The following is a 25,011-nucleotide window of genomic DNA, read 5'->3' on the forward strand; positions in this document are numbered from 1 at the left end:
TATACAGATGTCATTAAACACTCCAATATTGAGATCAAGATCTTGGCAAGCATGAAAGAACTCAATTATCCTTACATTCAAATTTCATTAACAAGTTGTACATTTTTAAAAAGCAAGCACGAACAGTCCTTTGCTCCAGTGAAGACACAGGAAGTGAGAGGGGACAAAAAAAACGCTTTCAAAGGCACGTGCGTGACTCTGAACCAGCTTTCAGTGCCTTGACATGGAAGTTTTGCTCCTGAACTTCCCAGGAATTTCAACAATTCTATCTGAACTGATTTTACTGCTTTGTAGGGACGGGTTGCTTGTGTTAGTTGAGTTTGGTCCCAAGTAACAGGTCGGTCAATGGCTACAATTACCAACTGAAGCTGCAGGGCAAGGAAAATCCCAGATCCCACTCCCCTGGAGCACTGTCCAGAGCCTGCATCTCACTCTGGCTTTTAAGTAAAATGCCTGTTTACTCCCAGCAGTGACTAATCAATAACAAAGCTCCTGGAGTAAGAGATCAGTCCGTTTTCCACACTAATGATAACCCAAACCCCCATTTGTTCCAGTGATGAACTTTGGGGCAACAGTGACAGATCAGAATGTTTAAAAATGGTGTGATTTAAATTTATTTGAAGTGTTGCCATAAGCATGCAAGAGCAAAAAGCAATCTTAATCAGCTGGAATGCAAGAAAAAGATCTGCTGTCTTACTGTTCTAAGAATACCAAGCTCCCGAGCAGACTGTTACACATTTAACTTGTTAAATCAGAATATCACAGACTGTTCATGCAACTGTGTTATTAGTCAGCAGAAAGGTGGTTTCTCCAGGGCAGGTAACACTGAGCTTCAACCAAACTTTGACCTCAAAAGCAAAATACTGAATGAGGAAGCTGTGCTGAGCCTGTCCATGGCCCTGCATCCCACCTGCAGGGTTTAAATACCTGATAGTTCCCGTGGGAGAAGGGAGAGGGCTGATCAGGTGAGCCATGTTGTCTGGAATGTTTATTGTTAAGGGAGAGATCTGGGGTTGCACAGGCTTCACTGGGGACTCTGGGGCCTCCTGTTTTTCTCTCTTTTCATTGGACAGAGCTGTGAATGTTATCTTGATGTTTGTGCTGGGAAACCTGAAAGTACAGCTGGAAAATAAAAAAAAACAAACACACAAATATATGAGCCACTTGTTTACACAATGTAAGACTTTCTGCATAACTTGCACGTACCACCTAAGCTCATTTAGAATTTAAAAGCTACGGTATCTTATGTAATTACCCACAACCATCTCCAATTTACAGATCACAGACAGATCAACGTGACCAGAAAGAGATCCCCAAGTCAGCAACTCTGACATCTGGAAAGGAATACAGACAAATGAAATCCTTTCTAACAAGGGCACCTTATGTGTTGTCTCCAAATTTCTTGAGGTTCACCCTGATCCTGCACCAGCCCCCAAAGCTGGTTTGTTTTGAAGACAAAAGCCCATTATTTTATGATGCCAAAGAACAGCTTCAGCAAATGAACAAGTAGGTCCATGATAGCAAAATTAATCAGGAGCATAAATGTTGGCCAATTTGAGGTCTACTCATTTTCATAGGGTTGGTCTAAGAGATTTCTTTTCTCTTAAAATACCTATTAAATTAAACATATATCAAACTAACTCTGCTCATTTACAGAGTATATTGCTGCTGTAGTACTACATTCAAGTATCTTTTTTTCAGAGCTGAATTTAAGACCCAATTTCAATAAACTGCCCATTTTCATATATTGCCAGAGATTACATGCCCAAATTTAATGACTAACAATAAATTAACAACGTGCAATTGTTTAGAAATTTGAAATTTAAACCACAATGCATGCACCTTTAAGTATTCTCCTTTCTACATCCCTGTTCTCAGCATTTAGAACTGAATCCAATTAAACATGACAAGCTGCTTCTAACTTCTCAGTAAATAAACAGATTGAGCAAACAAGAAACTTAATTTTCTTTCAACAAAAGCATCTATAAAACTACAGTTCAAGTAACTTTACTATCTCCTCATTCTTAAGCTGTCAGACTACACTAAACCCACAATGACATTTACACACCTCCCACACGACGAAAAGGACTTTCCAACGACACTATACCCAGAAACAAACCTCACAAAATGTTGGGTTTTGGGTTTGGTTTGGGTTTTTTTAAGTGTTTCTAGGTAGATCTGGTTTTACACAGAAAGGAAACAAGAGCATGCTGGAACAGAGGTGAGAAATGAGCTACGAATGCGAGATAGGCTGTAAATAAAAAGTGCTCATTTCTCTGGAAAAATATATTAAACATAAAAGTGATGTAAGAATTGGAAGGAACACTCAGCTGTGGAGTAGCCTTGAAAACATGAACTCTCCTGTGTTTTGGCTTTTATTTCTTAAAACGAATCTAAGGATGTTTCTAGAACAAAGGCAGCATTTGATTTTCACTGTGTCCCTTGCCACACGCACTGCAGTGATTCTTCTTCCCTACAATACACACCCAAGGATCAGGAGAGAGAGAAAGAATCCACAGTGACCTTCCTTTTCTCTCTGTCTCACTCCTCAGCACGGACCGTGGCCGCGTTTAGCAGCCGACCTATTTCTGAAACACGCTCCCTGCACTAAATTAGGAACAGAATCTGTGCCAAAAAACTGCGCTCGCATTTCAGCGAGGAAGTTAAAGTGGACCCGTTTCTGGGTTGGGTTGGGGAGTTTTTTAGTATCTTCAGTAACAACTCGGTTCTTTCCTTTTTCCAGGAGGATGTATTTTGTGTTTATATTGTTCTAGTGACAGTGGAAAGAGGTCTCGGCTGTTTTGGTAATAAAACTATTTTCTAAGCATTTCAGTTAATCAGCAATAACGACAACACTCCTCAAGTGTATGCAAAGACAGCAGCCAAAGATTAAGTAGAAGTCCCTGTGAGCAGGTGAACAATAACATCTGTTAGACACAGAGACAGATGTAAATTTTAGTCACCTGTCCAATGTCTTTCATGACTGAAAAATTTACCTTCCATATTTTCAGGCCAAACTTATTTCAACTCAAGAAAAATGTGGGAACAACCAGACATCGCTTTAGGTGCTCGTTCCTTCATCCCACTGAAAAATCCTTGTACAGAACACTGAGCAACCTGAGTCCTACAGTGCCAGACCAGGGTGAGGATGGGGAGAAGGTGGATGGGTAGGATCTTCACAACTTAATACAAGTACTACAAATATGGAGAGGCAGAAAACATGTACTCGACAATTCCTTCAATATTCCATGTAGGCACATGTATTAAAACATCTCCCTTCTTACACTGCTGCACCCTCTGGATGCATCATCTCCCTGTGGCACCTGAAGGCAAGGGCAGCTCACTGACCTGGGTGACAGCAAAGCACAGGTTTCAAAGCAGAGCCCGGATTTGAGGCTCTCAAACGTTGATCAAGGTGGGGAAAAAACCAGCCATAAAATGCAGCCCCAAACCAGGAGCTTTGGCCAACCAGGGGTATTGCACAGGTCATAACTGTGCCAAACAAACTTGGAACTTACAGTCACGAGCTACAAGAGAACCCAAGGGCACCACCAGTGCAGTTTGCCTTTCCCATGCTGAGCCTGAGAGGACAGTGTTGGTACAGAAGACACGACGTACTCACAAATCCCTGTCTGGCTGGAGCATGCAAGCACCTGAGCATTATCAGAAGACCACATCTGTCAATTGATTCATATTTGTAAACAGGTTTTTTCAACAGAAGCCTATTTTTATAGCTGGAATTCAGCCAAAATGCAGAATAAAGAGTGTGTACTAACCAAAGGAATTCCTGAATAAATTGCATTTATGCAAATGTATGACATTTACTTCCAAAACCAAAGTACAGAACGTGTTCTAATTTGATCAGAATCAAGTTGGTTTTGGCATATTCTTTAGTTATACAATGAACTAAACAAAAACCACAGCACACCCACAGGGAGAGACCTCATCCAACATTTAGAGCTCAACAAGCCCAAGTGGATTTTACTTACAGTTTAAAGCGTTTACAGCAGTTTCACAATGTGCTACCACAGGGTGGCTGCTGGAGGAGAAACTCATCCAGACAACCCACTTACCAAAAAAAAAAAAAGGCAAAAAGGAAAGGAAAGAAAAGAAGCAGTTTTGTAAGCTGTCAACTCTGTGTACCTCATCTAACCACCATCCTGCCTTTATAGGACGATGCCATTTGGAGCAGGAAATCAAAAAGAGCCACCAAGAGGTTCCTAAAACCAGACATTTGCAAAGCAGCCACGTTTAAGCAGTTCTATGGCAAAAAGTGTGTCAGGTATCCACGTGACAAACACACAACTGCACTAGTTAGCTGAGGTGCCAATTTTGTATTTTATGTATTTCAAACAACTATTCTCAGTATTTGCAGTTAAATAATGCTGTGCATTTCCTGACAACGACGAGTCCTTGCCTTGTGCTTCCTATGGAGCATCACAGCAGAGGCCAGTGTGTGATCCAGGGAACCACAGTGGTGTCACAACTAAAATGCAACTCACTGCCTTAATTATTCTTTTTTAAATTAAAAAAAAATGTTCATTTTGGTTTGGCTACTGGAAAACAGACAAGAAGCACCAAACTACTCCCTAGAAAACTCCTCCTGTCTCTGCAGCTCCCAGCAAACACAGCAATGCTGATCCAGGCAGGACCTCTGCAGAGTTTGGCAACTTTGCAGGGTGTCAGAGAAGTGTCTCAGGGGAAAATGTGTCAAGTCCAGTTTTGTCTCATCTGTATTTCTAATATTTTGTCATGTCACCTCAGCAGTTCTGTCTGTACTGCAGGGAAAACCTAATGATACACTCGTAATTCTGCCTGTGTGAAAACCTGACTGAAAATGAGGAACTTCATCCTGTCTTCATCTGGGAAACCAAAACAGAGCAGTAGGAATTCAATCTTCTCCCTGTACATAAACCTTGCTATGACACCCAGTGCCTCAGTATCCTTTGAATTATTCCAGTTGAATTGTCACTCAAGAACCAGGACCAAAACTGGACAGCAGCTGCCATCCCACTGCTCTTTTATTAGCACCTCCAGATTTTAAATTCCAACAGATTATGAGGGTTCAGCACTGAGAACCCCCCCAGTCATGGCAGTTCACACTGTGCAGTTCAATTCTTTCACACTGACTGTGACACTGAACCCCAGGTAACTTAAGGATCCCCTGAGATTTAAGCAGATCTAAAAGAACAACGAGGCTTTTGAACTCTTGTTGATTTACTGAGAGCAAGGACAGCTTCAACTTTTCACATTACAAACCAAAGACCCTCAAAAGAACCCAGTCAGCATTTGGGAGATTGCTCTTGTCGATTTTTGACTTCAAATCTGTTCAGAGCAGTGGTGACCCCCACAAAGAGAAGCAGAGGTCATCATCAACATCTCCACCACTAAACACAGCCTTTCCACTTTATTTTCTAAGATGATGCTATTTGTACTTCCTTCTGCTATTTTGATCGGTGACTTAACAAAGAAACATGGAAATCACCACACTGGTTATGGCCTCCCTTCCATGGAAGGGAGATTTGAAGCTAATCCCTTTTCTAATTCCTCTTACCTCCCTGCTTAGGACCCACTTCCCAGCTGGTCTTTCCACTCGCTCCAGTAAAAATTACTCTCACAGCCAACTCATTCATTTATAGTTCTGGTAGAAGATGTGCACACTGACACTTCATCACCAGTACTACAGTGCACAATTCCAAACCCACTTTTGATACATTTGTATTTTAGAAGTCAGGCAAAAATGGTTTTTTTACATCTTTCAAACAGAACTTCAGAGAAATTGAGTTTGGAAGTGACCTCTGAGGGGTCCAGCCCAATCTCCTGCTCAAAGCAGTTAGACCAGGCTGCTCAGGGCCTTGTCTCACTGAATTTTGAAGCCAAGGATAGAGCTGGGCAACTCATTCCTACAGTTACACTCTCAGCTGGTGGAGGGGTTTTTGATATTTGTGTAAATTCAGGTATGATTTCTTGGTTGCAACTTGCTACAGCTGCTTGTGCCCAACCTGTCAGCACAGCCTGGCTCCAGCTCTTCTACAACTCCCCTTCAAGCTGCAATTAGATTCACCTCTGGGCTTCTCCAGGGGAAAAAAAATAATAAAATCGAGGTCATTTAGCCTCTTCTCACCCCCCCCGTGTGCCAGGTCCCTGAACACCCCAGCAGTGCTCCCCTCCCCTCCTCAGTCTGTCACCAGTTCTGTGTGTCCACTGTCACCTCCCAGGACAAGGCCAGGCCCCACCAGTTTGAAAGCACAAAGAACCCCAATTTCATCACCTTTTCTCCATTTGCTGCTTCATTTATTATTGATTCCATCACAATGGATTATTAGGAAATCAATTATGCATTAAACAATATGCAGCTAGGGGTTTTAACCAGTTTTTAAAAGGTGAGTCTTAACAAATACAACTAGAAATGCAATGGGGGGTAAAAAAAGCTTCGAACATTGAAGTATAATTACATTTTTTCTGTCTTTGTAAAGCCTGTGTGTGGTGCCTTTGTGTCCTAGAAAAAGGTGCATCTCTACAGAAAGAGGTTCCTCTCACCCATCAAACTGCCACACGTAAAACACTCAGAAACCTGGGAGATGAGATGAGACTGTGTCTTGGGAACACCTGAAAGAAGTAACTTCAGATAACTTGGAAAAAGCAACAATTCCCACACCAAGGAGAAAGCAGCAGCTTTACTCAGCCTACCCTTTTCAAAAAAATACACAATTAAACTTTCTAACTTCCTCATCTCCTGGATTTTAAACCGAAAGGTTTCTGATTGCTCAACACCAAGAGCAGGCATACTAAATTATTCAGATCCAGAATTTATTTTTAAGACTTTGGGCTGTGTTTAATTGAACTGGAAGTCAATACCACAGTCCATTTCCTGAATAGAGTCATCACCTTTAGATCTGAAAGAATCAACAAAACCAAAACTTATTAAGAAGACAAATTGAACTGAACTGCAGCTTTTATTTCAAGATAATCTAAAAATACCCAACAGTTAAAAATCTGGGCTTCCAAACTAATAATGAAGGTAGATCTATAAATTCATCCAAATAGTCATATATTGAATAGCCACCTGAAAACTCCCACCACTAAATCATTTCTAATAAAACAGGGGTTACTAGAAAAAAATCCCCTAAGTTTTTGTAGTAAGCAATTGTTTTGACTCTTTAAACAGAAATAACTCTTCAGATATTTGTTTTACAAAGTCTTTCCTAGGATTACATTAAGCAATAATAGGAAAAATGCTAAGAGCATAGGAAATTTTACCATGGATACACTGAAAAAAGTTGATCCAGTATATTACAACACTCATCAGATCATAATTATTTTCTTATTGTCCTAAACAGGGAGAACTTTTTTTCCCATGGGCAATTTTTTTATGCAGGTGTTTGTTCACCTACAAGAGGTTCCACCTTGTGCTCCTGTCAGAGATTTTAGTTTTAACATGGCATTTGTGAAGCTTCTCCAGGAGTACCTGTTTTACTCTATTGATGGTGATCAAAAAAATTTACTTATAATATTTAGATTAATGTCACACAAAGCCCAACTCCTCCAGTAGGTTTTTAGGAAGTTTTTGATGTCCTTCTTGCAGCTGACCACAGCCTGTGGGAAATGTGAGCACCCAGCCCAGCCAGAACAGGGCATCACTTCCTATAGGTCCATGTTCACACCCCATTGGGGTAGGATGGATTCCTCCTCCTCCCTGCTTTGAAACTAAGTCCTGATGTGGCTAATTTACCATTAATTTACATTCAATTACGTCTGGCCATTACTAGTCAGGACACTTCTAGAGGTTACCCAAAAAGCAATTGCCATTTAAAGAGTGGCAGCTTTTTCCTCTGGGGAGTGAATCCCGACCTCGTGCGTGTTCCCCTTAATTCTCTGCATCCTTTGCCATTGATTTCTGTGGCCCAAGGATCAATAACTGAACAGCACGTCCCCCCCACAGAGAGCAGCAGGGCTCCATGGCACGCTCGACCTCTGCTGCCAGGAGGAACAAAACACTCTCAACATTTTTAAACCAGCAATTTGACTTTTCCTTCTGAGCTTTTCACAAGGATCTGGGTGTTTTTTCAGGTGCTCCATCGAGCAGGATGGAAAACACCCTGAAGATTCCTGATCTATTTACTCTCTCAGATGTCTTAAGATTCAAAAGGAAAGATCTCTGCAGCATCACAAGGGATGAAATATTGCTGTAGCCTCATGTTAATTCAAGCTGCCTAATAAAACACTTGTACCAAATTGTAAGCAAAGGCTGGAAATACGATCTGGCTGTAAATTAATGGCTCCCCCATGGGAAACCTCGGTTCCAGACTTCCCTGCTCATGTTTTAGCAAGTGCATAAGCAGTATGGGAAGTTGTTGGTTGGTATTCCTTGCAGGAACGGTGCTGACCTGCCTTCAGAAGGGTCTGGAACAAGCATGCCTGCGTCAAGAAATGATCCTATGACAGCAGAATATTGATGACGACAACAGGAACATTCCTGAAGCACCAGCAGCAAACACCAACTGAGTAATAAACACATGACCTTGTCTGAAATGGTGCTCAGCTCGTTCCCACTCGGAGCTGACGTCATGAGAAACTGGGTATTTTTAACCCTGTATTCACAATCTCTCCAGGAGTGTTTCAGAGTTTAGGCTGAAATGACGTGTGGAGTTGTTCCACCACAGCAAATTTTGCTGCAAATGTAAAGAATTCTATTAGCAAGCTGAAGCTGACCTCAGACATGCCCTGCATTATTACGCTACAGGAACAGGCATCACAAAAGTGTCATCACAAATGTCCAAAGGTTCCTGTTTTAGCAGCCAGGCACCTCATTTTCTTTGCATCCCAACCACACAGACACTGCTATCGATCAGCAGCAAAAACATTTAGGTTATCTTACAGTCGTGGCAGTGTGCTGTGGTTAATTAAAATTACCTATCTCCAGATCACCAATTCCCACTGCACTCTCCTCTCTCCTCTTGGAGGGCAAAATGTTTAAACGAGCAAAAAGAAAAAACAAACTAGAAACCCAAACAAAACGTACAGAAATTCAATGCAGGAGCCCTGCACAGGCTGCAGGACTGAGAAAGCACTTGGCCTGCAGGCAGGAGTGTAGGCAGCAGTTACTGTAGAAACCGAGCTCTTCCCTGCTTTTCTCTCAGCAAAAGAAAGACACAAAAGGGCTGGAAAACAGCGATCGATGGGAAGCGGCTTATAAAGCTGCTTGTCACATCTGCTGCAGGAAAACCAGACACTAATTCATTAAAACTGCTCATGTAATGCCTCTGGAATTTGAGGCTCCCCAGCCTGTGAACACAAAAGAAACTCCGCCTATGGAAACACTGCATTTTCGGGTGTTTAGCATCTCTGTACACAAAAGCCGTATGCGGAGCCAGGTTGTGTGGTCTCAATCCCTACATTTCCTTCTAAACTATAAAAACAACTTCAAATTTGTCCAAAAGACTGTGTGCCTCTGTCTTTGCCAAATTGCAAACAGCTATTTGGAGTCCCAACAGAGCCTACATACATCATTCCATAACACAACAGTTTCCTGCTTAAAAAAACAGAAACAAAACACTCACAACAGGGAAAGTAAAAATCAATTATCATTTCTTCTTCCTTCCAGATAACTGCATTTAACAATGGTTTCCTATCATCAAACATGCAAGCTCCAACTTTCACCAAAGTAAATGCCATTCCCAAACTTTCCACAGAGCCCAGGATTTCCAACCAGAGCTGAGCTGATGCAGACAAACCAAAGCCACTCCATCCTTCACCACCAAGCTGGTTAGTTCGAGGTGCCCTCAGTCACGGGGTACTCGTGGGGGTGCAAAGGTTCACGTGGAAACACTGAAGTTCTAATAATATGATTCAGTGTCAAACAGGAAGCTCTCAGCAAAGCAAAGCAAACTGCTGGGAGCCAAACAGACAGCTCTTGGCATCTCACATCCCTTACAATTAAGGCAGGAGGAGGAGTACAGTGAACAAGTGCTGTCATGATGTGTTTTGACGCAAGCATAACCATAAAAAAAGCACTTGTGACTCATACATTACTTTAGTAACAAAAGCCTTCATTGATTACCTCATCAGAGACCTGCATTCCAGTGCAAAATTGTGCCCAAACCTCCTAATCCTTACCAAGAGAGCAGCTACCCACCCAGGCAGGCCTGCACACACAAGGATTATTCCCCAATCAAGGAAGCAACGTTTATTTTAGGTGGCCTTTTCAAGACAGAACTCTGCTTCCAAGAGCAGCACAGCCCTTTATTCGACACAGAAATCCATGACTAACTCAGGCCATTGAAGAGTGACAAAAACTGCTTCCTACCACTCGAACTTTGAGTAGATAGCAGTGTTTCATTTCCCCCCTAAATCTGCCTGTCTGGCCGAAGAACAGGCTTTTTTCAGCCTCCTCTCTCACAGCTATGGGGCATTAATTAAATTTCACAGTTACCTAAAGATGGCTGATGTTCAAGAGCCATTCCATACTTGCTTCACTGTGGTGACACTGCTGGGCTGGCTATTTCAGCAGAAATCCAGATTTTATGTGATATTCTGCGATGATTTTTTTTTTAACCGACCATACTCTGCAGAATGTTTGTTCAAATTACCTTTCACTTTTTCTTCTATTTGCAAATTCCTAAAACTTCTCTAGGGAATGTGCACACCCTCTAGGTACATTCTGTGCACTGGCTGCTCTACACTGTCCCATAAATTTAGGTTCCTTCCTCACTTGTGGGGGCACTCAAGAACCAATCAAGACGCCAAAGAGTCTGAAAAGCCACAAAGTAACGAAACTATTTAATCTACAACAAGCACGTTGTTATTGGAAAACATCCCTCAAGAAGCACTCCTCCTCCTCCTGAGCTGTTCTGAGGCCATGCCAAGTTCTCAAATCATGGGCTGTGTAAGGGGCAGCAGGAAAGTGCAGAAGGATAAAAGGGAATAAAAACAACAGACACGACTGAACCGGTCAGAGTCACGCAAGTGGAAATCCGTCCAGGAATAAAAAAACAGACTCAATAAAAGTCTGCAGGAGAATACAGGCCAAGCATTGTCACTGCACTGATAAAGGAGCAGCAGCACAGACACGGAAAGGGGACAGCACGGAAACATGAAGCATGGGATTGATGGGATTGATGGGATTGATGTCCCCAAGTGTTCAACTCGGCCCCGTGTTCAGCATCTGTCTCCAGAGGCAGTGAAAGTGGACAGACACCTCACGGTGCTCATCCCACAGAAGGGAAAGGCCTGATGTGCTTTGGAGAAACCAGGTCCAGGAGTGGCTGTTTTGCCTTGATTTAAAGGGAGTTTAGGTGTAGACACACACACACACAGACTCTCACTCACCTCCCCTCATTATAAAGCAAAATGAACCCCCCTCCAAACAACACCCGGTAATAACAATACAAGCCAAGATTCCTGAAGCACAGGCACCAACCAGGCTCTCACCAATAAAAGCCTGACCTCAGGGATGGTTTCATGGGATAGGAAAGCCTTTTCCCTGCCTCCTGCATCAGCTCTGGTCCCAGCCACAACAGCTCCACTTACCTGCTATCAGGAGCCACTGGTACCTCCAGCTAATTGACTGATTCAGCAGAAAACCACTCGAGCTGAAATGTAGACATCTGCTGATGTTTTAGTAAGTTGAAGTCACCTCAGTTCAATCTTGCTTCAAAAAGGTAAGCAAAACCATCATTACATCTGAATTTAAAAGCTGTACTGTACCTACTACACAAGAAAACACTCCCAGTAAGGAACTGTTCAAACCATTCCCTTTGAAAGGTTGAAATTTGAACCAATAAAGGGAAATAACCTTCCAGAACCAAGTTATGTGTTCCCATATGTGCTAATTTCAAGGTCTCAACCATAACTAAACTCACTGCTCTCCTTTCTATAACACCTTTGATTAGAACACACTGGCACTGCACACACATCAGCTCCTTATATCCAGTGGTTTTTGCACTCCAAGGCAACACCAAAGGTCAGGGATAACAGCATTCCCACAGGAACAGTGCATGTAAGAAAGCCTGGAGCACCAGGAAAACCAGCACCAGTAGTCCTCAAAAACAGGGAGCAGAGAGAGAGTTGGGGAGTTTATCCTGCAGACCAAGCAATCCCCTTCCAACCCCAAGGGATCCATTTTAAAAGGCAGAGCTCTTGATAAAAAGTGCTGGAAAAGAGCACTGAAATTTCATCATCATCATCCCCCTGCTCCCGCCCATGAAGTATTATCCCCATTTTCAAAAACAGATTAAACAGATTTGTGACTTGGCCAAGGCATTTTGGCAAGTGTGCAACAGAGCTGGGAACAGAACATATTTTTCCCCAACAGCCAATCTTTGTTTAAACCATTGGATTGTCCCCCAGGTCTTCCTTCTACAACCACCTGAAGAGGCAAAACATCAGGTGAGAGACACATCTTCAGCAAAAGGGAGATTATTTCATTACATTAGACTGAGGTATTTTAATCAGAGTTTGTTGCACAAGAGGAGCTGTTCAAGGAGCACAAAAGTCGTGGCTGTGAAGCCTTCATGGCAAAAAGTAACACACACACATATCTTGAGCAATGTATCACATCCTCCCAAACAGAGCTAAAGGAATTTTCATTTCATCACTACTTTACTATTACACCATGAAATCTGCACATGAAATGCATACATTCTAAGTTAAATCCATAGTTAAATACTGTAGAATTTGCAGATGCCAAGCTACACAAACCTGTGCTTCTATGGGAAGCAGGACTTTTTTTCCCCACTATCAAAGAGAAGAAAATTAAAACAGTATTTCAAGTAATTACAAAAAATTAAGCAGGAAAAGCTAAACTTTATATCCTAAATATTAAAAATTACTCTTCTTTATTACTAAAGGAAAGCAATGAAGAATTCCTCATTCCAGATGGCAAACAGCTGCCAGGTTCCTACAAGTGTTACTCACTCCTGTCACCTGTCCCCTGCAGAACCACCTGCAAATGTCCCTGTGAGGCACCACTGGAGCTGCTCAACAGCCAGGACACATCCCAACCCCTGGGGATACCAAAGGACTCACTTTAATTTTGTTTATCTAAGTTATATCTACCATTTTTAATTAATCATACTCCTACCCTGCCCCATACCAATGGAATGAAAATGCAAGAACTTTCACTGGCCAAAAAAAACAGACTATCAATTATTTTTTTATTTTTTTTTGCAATAACCAAACTGCTTCGGTGAGGCAAATACATGGCAAGTACTATCTCCACTTTCCTTTTTATTCCTTGTCCTGTGTGAATCAAGGGCACTGCTGTACCCAACTCAGCCTGGTTTCACTCCATCTGCATTCCTGCAGCCAGGCACCACAATCCACAATAACTGGATCAACCCCACGGGACAAAGAACGTGCTGTGGAGGGCAATGACAAAAGCATCTCGGTGGGTTGTGTGAACCAACCCCAATCCGAGGTTTTCTGATAATAAACCATGTCTTGAGAATAGTTTCTTTTGGTTTAGCTTCAAATTCCAGACCTTTTATTATTATTATTCTGTGATTTAGCTCTTCCAGAGCATTAAATTTTCAAAAAAAATAACATCTATACAGAAAAAAAAGGGGTTCTGGTATATAATACACTGTTTCACTCTGCTTTAAACTCTGGTCCTTTCTCTCTGTCAGAGACAAAGCAACGCTGTGGGTAGTGACACAATATTAGCAGAGACTTCCAGAATAAAAATTAATATTGAGTTTTCTCTTCTTCTTAAGCAGCCAAACTGATGCCATTAAGTTTATTAAACGATTGAAATGCTGAACAAAAAGCAAGCTGCAATCAACTCCAAAGAGTTCTTGGACAGAGGAAAATTCTGCTGCATTGCTCAAACTATTAAACTTCCCTGGATGAGCAGAAATTTCCAAAGCTTTCCCAGATCTAGAGAAGGCAACATGTTTTACTTTCACCCTCCTGGAAATGCAAAGTGACATTTGCTCAAGTCGGGCTTCCCCAGTTTATCAAGGGAGCCCTTCCCTCAGTGGGACTGTCAAAACTGTCAGATCCCAAACTCCTCCAAATTATCCACCATAAACCCCCCACATCTGTCTGCTGGACCTTCCCTGCACCAGGAGGCCATTGGCTGCTCTTTAATTTCTGTCATGCACAAGTACTGATTGCTACAAAATCACACATTTCTGTAGTAAAATCGGAACGTGGGATTGAATATTTAACAATTTCATCAGCGATGGGATTTCTTCAAAATTCCACTGCAGAATCCACTTGTCTGGCAGAGCTGAAGAGATGTAAATGAGTTCCATGCATATGCTGCTGCATAAAGAGAACTGCAAACACTAATTTTCACAGCACTTAAATTAACATGTTTCCATTTACCCTTAAAAACTGATATTTGTAAGATTCAGAATTTCAGAGAGATGGTGAAATGAAATGTTAATCCCTAGTTACAGAAAGTTTTTCCTCATTTCCCATATGTGTCCAGCATTACACCACACTTCTGTCAATAGTAACAAAAAACCTTTTATCCTGAGAACATATATATATTTAAATCCCTATATCAGTACAGGAAGCACCACAAAGGTGTGGAATTTACCATAATGCCCAAGGTGGCCCCTATGTTAAAGTTATCATAAATACAGATGTAGCAACAAATACTACATATCTGGAGCCCATTTCCCTCATTTTTAACTCATACATTCAATTATTTTATGATCTTAGAAACACCCATCTGGAAAAAAGTAAAAGACTAATATTTTAAATTCCATTTAAAAAAATCAAAGCAAAAATGGAGATGATAAAGATTAAAATATGAAGATCTAAGAGACCCTTTAACAATTCTGGAGGGCACAACCATGGCCTTAACCTGCACTCTAATAACATGTGTACACGTTCCCAGTATACAACAGTGTACAGGCTTTAAGTCAGAAAAGCTGAAAACTAAGACAACAGACATCTCAGATGATTAAAAACAGTCTCTATAAACTTATGTTCTTTAACATCCTTCCTCAAAAAAAAGGAATATTCACGATTTTTCCCCCCACATGCATAGATTGTTCATTAAATGGTGACTTTAATGCACGAGTTTGTCATGTTTTCTAGAGAGAGTCAAAAAGGTGCATTAGATATTTTTAAATTATCACTCCTTTAATCATCCCAGGGAATTGCAGCAGAAAGGCCTTACGAGCACTAATTAGTTCAGTTATAAAATTGTATCTTACACTCAAGTTTTGCTCTCTCTCCTGAGAAAACACCAGTTTATGTGGATGTGCCAGAAGAATCAGTGACTTTTCCCTAAGAACTGTCCAGGTAACGGGACAGAACACCTTCACCTGATGCAAAGAGCTTGAAATAACACAGGAAACCTTAAATTCTTCATCACTGTTCAAAAAACACAACACAAAGTTCAACAGGAAGTGGTTATCAAATATCTGTGTTCAAAGATACACCTGTGAAGTGCAAGACCAGGACCATCAGTCACACTGTCTGGACCTACTAAAAAGAGTACCAGCACGATTTTGCTGCTTTTCCAGTCCAGCTTCATCAGTAGTCTCCATTTACTTCCTTTTTCTTATTATTCCAGGGTCTGTGGGTCACAATTATGACTGTGAACCCAGCAACGAGAAACACCCTGGATCTCTCCTGCCTGTGGAGTAGGTGGCCAAGGACACCTTTGGCTGTTAAGCCCCTCAGGGATTCAACTGACTACCCCAGCACCAAGTGACCCGGATAAAGAACATTTTTAAGAAGGAAATTCTCTGGTTAGTGTGAGAACCAGCTAACAAGGGATTTAGTGGTGCCAGAGCACAAGGAGGCAGCTGCACCCTGGAGACAGGATCAGGAATCACAAAGAATGATCTCCCACAAGCAGAAAACTTCCACATTGGCCCATGTTTGATATCTTTATCAGTGATCTGGACGAGGGGATCGAGGGCATCCTCGGGCAGTTTGCAGGTGACACCCAGCTGGGGGGCAGTGCTGATCTGCTGAGGGCAGGAAGGCTCTGCAGAGGGACCTGGACAGGCTGGATTCATGGGCAAGGCCGACAGGGAGAGGTTCAACAAGGCCAAGAGCCGGGTCCTGCCCCTGGGTCACAACAACACCCTGCAGTGCCACAGGCAGGGGCAGAGAGGCTGCAGAGCTGCTGCTGGGAAAGGACCTGGGGGTGCTGGTCAGCACAACATCAGCCCAGGTGGGCAGGGAGCCAGTGACACCTGGCCTGGATCAGGAATAGTGTGGCAGCAGGAGCAGGGAGTGACCATCCCCTGTGCTGGCACTGCTGAGGAACCTCCAATCCTGGGGTCACTTCTGGGCTCCTCACAACAAGAAGGATATCAAGGGGCTGGACAGTGTCCAGGGAAGGGTATGGAGCTGGGAAGGGGCTGGAGCAGCAGGAGCAGCTGAGGGAGCTGGGGGGGCTCAGCTGGAGAAAAGGAGGCTCAGGGGGGACCTTCTGGCTCTGCAACTCCCTGACAGGAGGGGGGAGCCGTGGAGGGGGTCGGGCTCTGCTCCCAGGGAACGAGGGACAGGAGGAGAGGAAATGGCCTCAAGTTGCATCAGGGGTGGTTTAGGTTGGATATTGGGAAAAACTTCTTCACTAAAGAGTTGCCCAGCCCTGGCACAGCTGTCCAGGGCAGGGGTGGAGTCCCTATCTCTGGAGGGATTTAAAAGCCATGTGCATGTGGCATTTCAGGACATGGGTCATTGGTGGCCTTGGCAGTGCTGGGTCAATGGTTGACTCGATGACCTTAAAGGTCCTTTCCAACTAAAAAGTTCTATGGTTCTATGAAATGCTGATAAAACTGCTTTACCAATCTTATTAATATCTTCCCATCTGGTAATGGAAAAAGCTGCACTCCTGACTTGTCAGAAAAGTAATCCCAAACCTGCCTCTCCCCTTCTCTTCCCAGGGATTGTTTTTCAGGCCCACCAGTAAACTAATCTGACTTGAGCACACGATGTGAACACCAGAGCTCACACACAGGACAGGACAGACCTTTCAGTTTTAACTCCCAATTAGCTTGTTTTAACTAACCTTGGAACCAAAGGGTTAGTTATAGTTTATTTGCAGGGCCTGAATCTTCCTTTATATGTTTTTATAACGCTCATGTTTTAATGAACCTGTACTACTGTATAAATCAGACATGAAAATTAAAAAAGCAAGCTTCTAAGAACAGGAACAGTGAGAAGGATATTTTTAATTACTGCAAATGCTTGAAAAACTAAGTTTACCAATATACTTCAGATGAGAAGCAAAAGTCTTCTGTAACAGCATATCCTTCAACTCAATGCCCTTTCAGGAGAAAACTGAATTTAAAAGAATAATCTATATAAAGAAGTATGCAATGCTAAGCCTGTTACCTACAGTGCACACAAATAACTACAAGATGATTCATTCTGAAAAGCTCACCAAGTCCAATTAATTTTGTGTTAAGCCTGATCCCATCCGAGAGGTAACACTCCCTAAAATGTTATGAAACAGAGGGCAGAGATGAAATGTATCTGTATGTACATTAAAGTTTTATCTGCTGTTGCTCTCCAGAGCTCCCCAGCCCGTCAGGCTGGGTCAGTGCTCGCTCTGAGGTTCTGTATCACAATCCACAGCACAGAGATGCTGCAAGTGAAGAGTCACAGGCAGTCTGGGAACTTAAGCTGTCATCAAAAATGAGTTTAAAAATCAGAAGAGGCCTATGGAGTGTCTGCTTCAGACCACTTATCCAACCAAAGATGGCAAGGGATGAGGGGAAAACCTGCCATTTCATAGATGTGGAACATAACAGTAAAAAATTTACAGTAAGAAGAGGTATCACAGCTAACTAATGAATATAGACCAAGTCCCAAAAGATTAAGTATAAGGTCATTTTATCTCTCAATTTCAAGTTGAAAATAAATCAGCCTGGTCTCCACAGTTTCAATGACACCACCACAGGAGGGACCAGGGATGGCTTCCTGAGAAAACAAACACAAAACAGGCGTGGGGGTAAACACAGCAGAGAATTTTAGAAACACAGAATCAACAGCAAGAGTAGAAAGGAAGAGAAAAAAAAAAAAAGGAAACAAAAGGCTCAGCGCTTGACACTGACAGAGGGGGAAAAAACCTCTCAAAAATAAACAGCTTGTAACAAAAAGTAAATAATTGATGGGCTGGGCTCAAGTGGGGCATGTGCTGGTCATATGTGCAGCGTATGTTACTGGCACCACTCCCCAGCATGTTCCATGTTGTAACAGCTCAAACATTTAAAACTGAAATGTGCTGCCTTCAGGGACGACGTGATCTGGGCAGCCCTGACGAAACACACACCACTCCACATGAGCACGGGCTAATTTTGGCTCCCAGGTTATTTCTCCATACTCCAAACAATGCTTTGCTTGGCGCTCGCTCACTTCAAGAGCTTATATTAAATGTAACCAGTGGTAGCGGGAAGCAACTTTTAAAAGCAGCAGACTCAGTTTATCTAAGATTACATAAAATGACTACTGTGGTGTCCGTGGCTCCTCCAGGCCACTCTGTGCCCGGATCCAGGCTCTGGATGAGCAGTGCACACATTTAAGGAGCACACCAGCAGCCCCCCCTGAAGCTGAGCACACCCCGCTGTGCACTCACATCTCAAACACAGCGACACAGAACATGATGCCACCCGCGGCCCAGATGACAGGCAAACACACTGGTGTAGTTTTAGGACTCCAAAACACAGGGGAAAAAACACCTGATTCAGATGGAGTTCAAACATGCAGCTTCAAATACCTGCTTTCTGCACCAGCCAGCTCTGCCTCCCCTCTCCACAGCCATTTCCATTTCTGTCGGAGCCTTACCAACAATGTTGTTTCTGTGCTGACACACAGATCCTTTGAGGAAGGATCACCACCACTGTCTGCTCCTCTCTGACCCAAATCAGCCCCTTCTGCACCCAAACCAGTGCCTGCTATTAGATCTATTTACTTCCTTTTCAACACCTGTCCTGTAGTATTTTCATTTTAAATCCCTCCCAAGCAATTGCTCTTTCCTTTGTGTTTTTGTATTAAATCATTACCTGCAGGAGTCAAATCCTGTCTCCATTTAGAAAATCTTTAAGAGGGTTATTCTAATGACTTAAAGATGGTGTGAACCATCACAAGTATCTAGGGGCCTTCTGGATTTAAAAATAAAAGTCTCCTCCTCTCAGTGAAGAACTCGATCAGCCCAAGCCCTTGCTCTCTCTGTATCACACACTGTCACTGTGTTCTCAGTCAGCAATTTATTTACCACAAAGCATCCCTAAAAAAACATTGGGCAGTTACATATATTCTCTTCTCCAAACCTCCTGGGCAAAGTTTGAACAAGCAGCTCCCACAAAACCAAAACAGTCACAAGAAGGACAAAACTGTGCTGGTGTAACACATCCAGTAACCAGCACTTCCCTCCCCAGAGCCCAGGGATGTCCCAGCTCAAGTGCAATGTCACTGCAACAGGCTCCCAACCCCCCTGGCACTTACCTATATTTATCTGAGAATAATTAACCCTAAACTACTTAGACCTTCCAGATAAGGAATTTAACTGGAGGAACAAGAAAACCACCAAACCCTGTGCTATCAAATGCTGTTGCAAAAAGAACAAGTTGCAGACACACGAGTTTATGAGTTTACCCTGGGGATGAGCCACATCAACACCTTTCAGTAAAATAATGGAATCACAGGAGTATTATGAGAATTACCAAAAACACACCCTGCTTTCCCAAGCCTCCCAGACAAAGAGGCTTGGACAACACATTCCTAGACTGACATCTCTCAGGTTCATTTCCACAACAGTAGGATTTTTATCTCCACCTCAAAAACTGTGGAAACGCCCGATTTTTACAACCAACATTTTTTATTAAACCACCTTCCTCAGTTTCTTCTCCCTGTTATTTCTCCAAATAGTCAAAATCACACTTTCCCACACTATGGTTATTTTGTATTCTACATAACCAAGCTTTCAAGCTCTTCAGATGAAGTTCAATTATTTTATGTCACACTTTACAGCAACGTTCCAGCCTCTCAAAGAACACACATCCACGAATATGAATAATCTTTCCTTCAGCTACTATTAAGCCAAAATAACTTTTCAACAGTAACCCCAAACTTAAAACTTTTACAGAATTTTATTTTATCCTTCTGACTGAGGGCTCAATTATTTATATTCAGATGCTCATCTGATTCTTTGCCATGGCTTGCATGCTTGTTTTCTTTAAAGGCTTAAACCACCCAGTTTGCTGATAGCCCCAGATAATAGTGAATAACCTCACGTAAGAATCTTGAGTACTTACTAGTCCACAGCAGACCAAACTTATTTATAGCTAAGTAGCAAGCTGGGGTTAGTGATCTCTTCCAGGCTCAACAATCTTCCAGCCTCAGAATAACCACCCCATAAAACAAGCAGGGCTGTTTCACTACTGACAGGAAAGTCAACATCTGTGTACGAGGGTGTGCTGGCAGGAGTGCTCTGGCTGCACTGCAGAGACAGAAAAAGCCATTCACAACAGGCCAGAATGCATGAAGGACATTTAAAATTTCCATCACAAATTGCTTTGATTTTGACTTGCATGTTTAAAACAGGGGAAGGTGGAAGGATCTGAGTTCTTCTCCCAACTGTGAATGAGTTTTTCCATTTAACCTTCAGATGAGTTTAACAATTAGTGCCAAATTTTTCTGTCTGAATCAGGCAATATTCCCTATATCCTATGATGCAGTTAAGGAAAAAATACTTTCTGAGAAAAAAGCACCTTAGCCCACAGGAAAACTTTCAAAAAAGAAAACAGCTAGGAAAATTGAATTTTTTTTTTAAAGTTTAACAGAGTTCTGGCAGAATCTCAGTTATAGTGAAGAAAGTTTTGCTACAGAAAGGCTGGACATTTACAGAATTGGATATTCAAGCAAAGACAAGTAAAAATGAAAGCCTTCTGGAAAAGCCTGCTTTGCTGTCAGCTTGGCTGCTGTCACCTCCCTCTCACCCCACTCACACCACCTTGTACACCTCAGCTCCCAAGAACTCCTGAAGGCCCTCCATGATCCTGCTCCACCTGCAGCACTCCCCAGAGTGCAGCAATCCTTCAGGAGGCAGGAAAACAGAAAAGGGGATGCAATGAGTGGAGAACTAAGCAATGGAACAGGCAAGGAAGGGCACAGCTCTGCACCTCTCACTGCACAGGGGTGTTTTGTCTTGCCAGGGCTCTCAAGGCATTTGAGCGCTGCTAAAGGGTTCTGGAATTTGCTGATCATACAGAATAAAATGCATTTCTCAGCTTTATGGACAGACCAATACCAGGAAAAGGTTTTAAAAACAAAGGCTTGGATTTCATTTGAAGAGGATAAACAAACAACTGAACCTCTCCTGTGGTTTTTACCTATTGCACCTCTTTCCGGAGTTGCCACACGCGCCTGAGCACTTCAACTGCCACACACTGGGCTTCCCAGGTCCAAAAGGTTTGTGGTGATTATCAATATCTAGAAAGCTGAATGAATAATACTCTACCCAACCCCAAACTGTAGAGCTCACCCTACACTCTGAATTCAGCTCTGCATTCATTTCAGAACCCACGTTCCCAGCACAGGGGAACCACCTCAAACTGCTGCGTTTCTCTTCCACTCAGTGATGCAGCTGCAAAAGTGGTGCCAGGAAAAGGGCTGTCCTCTGATCTTGATAGTACCACTGGAAGCAGGACTGCATGAGGATGAATTTCATCATTCTGTGAGAATCTTATTACCCAATCTAGTAATTTTAATAAAGTTACTTCAGATTATATTGCACACTCTCCAAAGCAGGGGTTTCATAGCCTCTGAACAGTATAAGAGTTCAGTGTTTGGTTTGCAGCACCTCATGCTACTAAAAGCAAAAACATTCAGTGAGATGAAAGGGCAGAGAGGACCAGAGCCACCAATCCCTCTGACAGAACATCCTGGGTCATGTTTACACACAAGTGCTTCGGCTGCTTTCCCCAAAACAAGTGTTCAACCATAAACCATATCCAGATAAACCATACCAGGCACAACACCTCCTATAAACCTCCTCTGAGCCTAACCCAGCCACACCCAGGACATTCACACGTGTAAGGAAAGGAAGTAACTCTGCTTCCTTTAACACCTCTCTACTCATGCTGTTATTGACTGCTTACACCTGTGGAAGTGATAAACAGGGGTTTGACTGATGATCATTTCTGTGACTCACTCCTGCTATTCTATGTCAGCACCCAAGTTCCCCAAACACTGCACTGGAAATGAAGGATGGTATTTGTTATCATCTGCTCCTCCTCCAAGTGATGGTTTGACTGAAAAGCTGAACTTCTTCCCCCTGGAGAAAGGCTTGGAGTGAGCAGCCACTTCCATCAGAGCAGGAAACCAATGTAGCTACTTCCAGGCCTGCTACCCAAGGGGTTTTGGAAGGCTGGATGAGCTCAGCTCATTTACTGACTGCACATTTGCCTTCAAGGGCACTCTGGATTTACTGTCCTGCACAAAGAAGGGACACCAAAAGCCCTCTCCAATGACAACTTTGAGATGTTTCTGCAACCTATCAAGCTGAGGCCTCAAAGGCAATGCAGGAAATCCAAATCACACCTGATCTACCTGCACTGTCAACTTCAGCAGATTTATATATTTCCTGAAAACCCACTGTGGGTATATGCAGCCCCTGCAATGAAGGACACGTAAAAATCAGAGAGGTTTTTACAATTATCTTCAAAATAGTGCTTTTCTTTCAGGCAGTCGATAGAAAGCTGCACAAGCTCTAGTCAGTCACCTGCCTCACAGGTATGGAAGTCTGCCTTCCGAGATAAAAGGGCTTTTTTGGGACACACACACACTACAAACAGAAACACCACATAAAATTTTAAAAAGGGCCATCTACCTCCACTATATCCTTAGTGCTCCATTTTCCCTTGAGCTTGTGACTCCACTGCTCTAAAATATATTAAAACACCAACTGGACTAGTGAGCTGGGGAGCAAAGCCTGGCTTTAGGCAGGAGATGGGGCGATTCAGCACATGACATGCAGACCATACATTAACACTGGCCTCTGCTAGGAGATGATCCATAACCAAGGAACTTGTAATCCTTTTTCTCTCATGGTTTTCTCTATGTATTCACATTTAAGGAGAGACTGAAAAAGGAGAGCCAGAAAGCACATGGTATGACACAAAAGAGTCATCTCAGTGTCCAGTCTTAGATTCACCTTTTTCTGAATTTTTTAACTTAAAACAAATAGTAAGCATACCTCTTTATCCAAGAGCATGCTGTCACAAGAACTCTCAGGATTAAAACATTTTTACATTACACTGCAAGTGTCTTTTTAATACACCAAAATTAGTTTTGGTCTTACACTGGTTTGGATCTTTCTTTTCCTTTCCATTTTTATTTCATGTAGTGTAACAGCTCTTAAAACTGCAATTCCTTCATGTACAATTCCACAAGACCCAGCCAGCTGACTGCTGCCCAAAGCCTGTGCAGGCCCACCACATCCTCCATGCCAGCTCCACTGCCTGCCAGAGCTCTCTGTGAGCCACTTCAATGCAACAGCAAAGACCCAAAAATAGCAGAAAAAGCAGACAGCAGTGGCTCACGGAACATCTGATGAGCTCCAAGGCCAAGCCCAACCTGCAGTCAGGAGCACTGCAGAGAACAGGACCTTCCCTGCCCTGCTCCATTTCAGCAGCAGCGAGACACCGGATCAGCTCCGATGCTCAGCAAAGCACAGCCCGTGTTCCTAAAGAGGGAGACCCCAGATTCTTCTAAATCACATCTCCCCATTAAATATCCAAGTCAGAGCCTCCTCACATTGTGGAACTGTAACAACTGTGTTGCCTCTCGGCTTGAGCTCTTGAGATGATCTTCAACTTTTCCCAGTCCTTTTTCAAGGCTCCCAGCAAACCCTCTCACTTCTCCTCACACAACTACAAACCCCACAAATTCCCTGCCTCTATTCTAAAGCAAAACACCTTGGCCCTGTGTCCTCACCTTTCCCATGCAGTGACTGAATTCTCCTTTTCCATTTTTCTAACCTGTGCAGAGCATGATGCTAAAATCAATCACGGAGTTTCCTGAGTTGTAAGGGACCAACATGGATCACAGAGTTCAACTCCTGACCCTGCACAGGACAACCCCAAGAATCTCCCATGTGCCTGGGAGTGTTCATCATCTTTACCATTATTTTTACAGGCATTTTTACTTGCTTAAATAATCAGCTTGCTCTGGTTCAAATTTGAACTTGCCCCCCACACTTGAGTACACTCACCCTTCTCTTCTCTAAGCCTTACTCTTTTTCATCTTATTTCTCTGTCTCCCCCACTGCTTTGCAGGCCTTCACCTGCCTGGAAAGGCCAGAAGATCATGGGATCACCCCAGGAGGGAAAGTCTCTTTTGTAAGACCCAGCTTCCATCATTTATCCTTCCCAACCACCTTCCCTTTGTGTTTACTGCACTGATTTAACCAACAAGCCTGTCTACTGCTCAAGTATATGAACTGCATGTTTAGGCCTTGTCTGCCCAAGTTATATTCTACCCCAATTTTTCATGTATTCTCAGTCTTAAAAAAACAACAAAGAACATCAAAACAAACAAACAAGCCAGGTAACGGTGTTTCTATCTTCATAAATAATCAGATTTTACCTTAGATATAGTAAAATAACTGTACACTGTGCTAAGACACCAACATTTCTTTTTGAGAAAACTGATGCCTCAGTGGAAATCAAACTAATTTTTCCCAATTGTGACAGGAAAAAAGGAAGAAAAGGGAAAAAAGAAGGAAAAGGGTAAGCAAAATATCTGTTCCCATATCACAACCCATCAGTGAAAAATCAGAATTTAAAAGCCACTTCTGTCAATACATTAATTTGTCCATATAATTTCTGAATCAAATCCACAAGTTCATCTCCCTTTCTTTAAAAGTGATTTAGAAAATCTGACTTTAAGTTCAGCACAAAGTGTAAACACCTTTTCCATTACACACTAACCTGACTTCTTATCAACACAAGAACTAAGCAGCTTATACCTCATGACCTGTATCTGTGACTTACTTGAAGAACAAGAATTTTCAGAGAATCACTGTATATTATA

General features: G+C 42.6%; 1 protein-coding gene across 1 annotated transcript in view; it reads right to left on the reverse strand.

Moving 5' to 3' along the window:
- The window catches only part of FOXK2 (forkhead box K2), a 47,439-nt gene that overhangs the window by 13,768 nt on the left and 8,660 nt on the right, over positions 1–25,011 (reverse strand). Inside the window, exon 2 of the mRNA XM_017834833.1 lies at positions 843–1,122. Within this exon, the coding sequence (XP_017690322.1) occupies positions 843–1,122 (280 nt within the window). The remainder of the gene's footprint in view (positions 1–842; positions 1,123–25,011) is intronic.

Source organism: Lepidothrix coronata, unplaced genomic scaffold (genome assembly GCF_001604755.1).
Source record: "Lepidothrix coronata isolate B3197 unplaced genomic scaffold, Lepidothrix_coronata-1.0 Scaffold242, whole genome shotgun sequence".
In the NCBI taxonomy this organism is placed as follows: domain Eukaryota; kingdom Metazoa; phylum Chordata; class Aves; order Passeriformes; family Pipridae; genus Lepidothrix; species Lepidothrix coronata.